The sequence below is a fragment of the Otolemur garnettii genome, unplaced genomic scaffold, assembly GCF_000181295.1.
Source record: "Otolemur garnettii isolate 467f Iridium unplaced genomic scaffold, OtoGar3 scaffold00008, whole genome shotgun sequence".
Taxonomy (NCBI): Eukaryota; Metazoa; Chordata; class Mammalia; order Primates; family Galagidae; genus Otolemur; species Otolemur garnettii.
In genome coordinates, this window is record NW_003852403.1 from 13305261 (window position 1) to 13309015 (window position 3755).

The 3755-nt window shown below is 39.7% G+C and overlaps 1 protein-coding gene across 2 annotated transcripts in view; it reads right to left on the reverse strand.

Annotated features, from left to right (window-relative positions):
* Positions 1-1543: 1543 nt before the first annotated feature.
* The window catches only part of ANAPC16 (anaphase promoting complex subunit 16), a 20991-nt gene continuing 18779 nt past the window's right edge, over positions 1544-3755 (reverse strand). Inside the window, exons 3-4 of one of the 2 annotated variants that reach the window (XM_003783579.2) lie at positions 3342-3416; positions 1544-2340 (exon numbers count right to left, since the gene is read on the reverse strand). In XM_003783579.2, the coding sequence (XP_003783627.1) occupies positions 2225-2340; positions 3342-3416 (191 nt within the window). In that variant the 3' untranslated portion in view covers positions 1544-2224. The remainder of the gene's footprint in view (positions 2341-3341; positions 3417-3755) is intronic. The other variant, XM_023509537.1, reaches the window with a different exon arrangement.

The window sequence follows — 3755 nt, forward strand, 5'->3', positions numbered from 1 at the left end:
AACAGCTCAGGTGTGGTTTAGCTATTTTTTTTTTGAGACAGAGCCTCAAGCTGGCTATTTTTTGGTTGCAGCCGTCATTGTTGTTTGGCGGGTCCGGGCTGGATTCGAACCTGCCACCTTAGGTGTATGTGGCTGGCACCTTAGCCACTTGAGCCACAGGTGTCCAGCTGGTTTAGCTATTTTTTAAAAAATTGTTTTTATTGCCTTGGTGCCCATAGCATAGTGGTTATGGTGCCAGCCACATACACTGAGGGTGGAGGGTTTGAACCCAGCCCTGGCCAGCCAAACAGTAATAACTGCAACAAAAAATAGCTGGGCATTGTGGTGGGTGCCTGTAGTCCCAGCTATTCAGGAGGCTGAGGCAAGAGAATTGCTTGAGCCCAAGAGTTTGAGGTTGCTGTGAGCTGGGATGCCACAGCACTCTAAGGGCGACACAGTGAGATTCTGTGTCAAAAGGAAAAAAAAAAGTTTTATTTATTTATTTTTTTGAGACAGAGTTGCCTTTGGTAGAGTGCCGTGGCGTCATAGCTCACAGCAACCTTCAACTCTGGGGCTCAAGCAATTATCTTGCTCAGTCTCCCAAGTAGCTGGGACTATAGGTGCCTGGCACAATGCCTGGCTATTTTATTTTTAGAGATGAGCTCGAGCTTTTGCTCAGGTTGGTCTTGAATACATGAGCTCAAGCAATCCACCAGAGTGCTATGATTATAGGCATGATCCACTGCACCTGGCCTTGGTCTAGGTAGTTATAATTTTTCCCTTCTTATCAAGATGCTTGATACTAAAAAGTACTGTTAGGAAGCTCAAATGCTTTCAAACATAGAACTTACTTGTTTTGGTTGAGAAGTATTACTATGAAAAAGGTGAGTTTGTTGGCTGTTACTTCTTATGCTCTGACTGGCTTTAGAGACAATAGTCAGCTGAATTATCAAGGAACTATGATCTATTCCAAGTTCCAAGGTTTTCTTTTGCCTAGGCTATGTGACCATGAGCAGGTCTTTAACTTCACTGGGCTCAGACTCCTTAGTGACTGAATGAGGTCACCACCTCCCTGTCAGGTAGTACATGTTAAACATTTAGAACTCCTGAGCTTAAGGCCAATTGCTACTGGGATTATATTCATTTATAATTAAGCAACTCTAAGCAGATCAGGTACAAGATTTTTCTGTTTTTTTTTTAGACAGTCTTGCTCTGTTGACTTGGTAGAATGTAGTGGAGTCATCGTAACTCACTGTAACCTTAACCTCCTGAGCTTAAGGGATCCTCCTGCCTTAGTCTTTCGAGTAGCTGGAACTATGGTGTGCACCATGACATCCGGTTAATTTTTCTCTTTTTAGTAGAGAAGGCTTCCAGGTTTCAGGGTGTGAAAACCTGCTGAAATATCAGTAAGACAAATCTATATATTTCTATAAAGACAAATGTCTCTGAAGTAAAACAAATCTACCATAGGAGAAATGTTTTTTAGATTCCCTAGTTGTAAAAAGTAATTTGACCTTTTCTCCCTACACAAATCCCTGAGACTTTAAAAGGATAAAGATACCAGTTTGGAGCTCTTTCAAGGATTTATTTGCTATAGAAATGCTTTAGCCCACCAATGAGATGAACTCAGGATTTCTGTGTTTAAAAGTTATTTTGTTATTTTTACAAGTGCTGCAACATTCAAAAGCAATTCTTTTTGCCAGCATTTGGCATGTTTATAAGAGGTTAGAAAAAGTATCTATAGAATTAGATGTCTAAAAATAGAAAAAAAACCCCACTTTTAAAATTCCTCATTTGGATGGGTCCTGAGTTGAAATCACATTCATCTCCAAAAAGAACTGTTTCAGGCCTGAAATGTATTTTATAACCACAGATCCTGACCTTGGACTTGACTAGTGAAGATTCCCAGGCACTGGATGGATGACAGGATAGACATCATTCACTTGGCCAATTCTGGCATGTGCCCTACCTGCATGTAACAATTTTATAAATATCTCTTAAACCTAAACTGAAATTGATTGTCTTAATCTGCTTCCCAACACTTTTTAAAACAAAGAAACAAAAATTTTCCCTGCAAGATAACATGTTTAAATATTCATTACCTGTGGACAGATACAGAGAAACCAAATACAAATGTGGATTAACAATTCAGTGATGTACTGTGAATCTCTGGATGGCTATGTAAGCTGAGAGAAAGTCTCTTTTGGCTCTGCACTTGCCACCAGAGGTGACCGTCCAGACAGCATCAACCTGAAGAGGGTGTGAACCCCAGCAGCTGCTCGATGGGCTTAAACCGCCATTCGTCGGCCTCTAGCTCTTCTACCAAACCAGCTAGTTTTTCCATCCGAGCAACTTGTTGATCTGTAAAGAGCCAAGGAGGTAATATAATACAACAGTGTATTCCCCAGGAGACTACTTCCAAGCACCAAAATGTGGTTGGTTTAAAAATAACTTCTGCCTAATAAATGCAAACACTGTAACCTAGTTGTACCCTCATTAATCTGAAATAAAAAATAAATAAATAAAAATTATGAACTAGAAAAAAACCCGTAAATAATTTCTAGGTAGATTTTCCCTTACTACTTTTATAATGGAGTCTTATTCTACGTTGGTCAGAAGCTTAATCTTTAAAAGAAAAGGAACACTCCCAATCATTCTCTATTCATCTTCATTGCTTTTTACTGCACAGCTGAAAGCTGAAACTTTCTAGATAAAAATATTTACTTCATCATTCTGGGCATTTTTCTTTTCTTTTTTTTCCAGGATAGCAGAAATTTTATTTAGGAAGAATAAAGAGCAAGTTTAGGGTACTTCCAAAGAGAGTTGGAAGTGGGTCCCTCTCATGAAGGAGAAAAGGTGAAAGAGACCCATTCTGAATATTTTTTTTTTTTGAGACAGAGCCTCAAGCTGTCCCCCTGGGTAGAGTGTCGTGGCATCACAGCTCACAGCAACCTCCAACTTCTGGGCTCAAGTGAGTCTCCTGCCTCTGCTCCCAAGTAGCTGGGACCACAGGCACCCACCACAATGCCTGGCTATGTTTTTTTTTTGGTTGCAGTGATCATTGTTGTTTGGTGGGCCCGGGCGGGATTCGAACCTGGTGTATGTGGCTGGCGCCTTAGCCACTTGAGCCACAGGCGCTGAGCCCAGAACCAACTTTTATAGTCAACTTTAAGCCTCAGTGTGGACATTATGACTAGATTAAGTCCTCTCAGAACATTATTTAATTTTAGGAAATCCACTTAAATAGGCTTGCTGAGTTGGGTATTTTTGTCATAGCTTGTTGACCTTTTGGAATCTTCCTCTTCTTTCCCCTCCCCTAGTAAATTTATTCTCACAGTTAGGACAAACACCCACGTGCTTACCATGTTTCACCTGTTTAAGTGTGGATGCCACTTGATAGCTGAAAACAGATTCGCAGAGGAATCTCTCAGAGCCATCTACAAACAAAAGGGGAAAAGGTTTAAATTTGCTCTGAGGGTTTTATGGCTTTTGATAAACCAAGTAAACTTGTCCATTCTTGTTTCTGCTTTTACATTCAGAGTCTAGTTTTCAGTGTTCACAAAGAGTGCTTCTGTTTCATTTAAAATGAACACTACTCCATTATAAAAGCTATTTCTTCTAGCTTTTTATTTCTTCTACCTAGAATAGTTCCTCTACTTGTTTAAAAGTTCAAAAATAGTATTAAAAAAAACAAAAACAAGAAACCTCAGTCCAATGTCACAGTCAACATTTTCCCACTTCTAACCTGACAGTTTCTTTCTCTCTTTTTTTTTTTT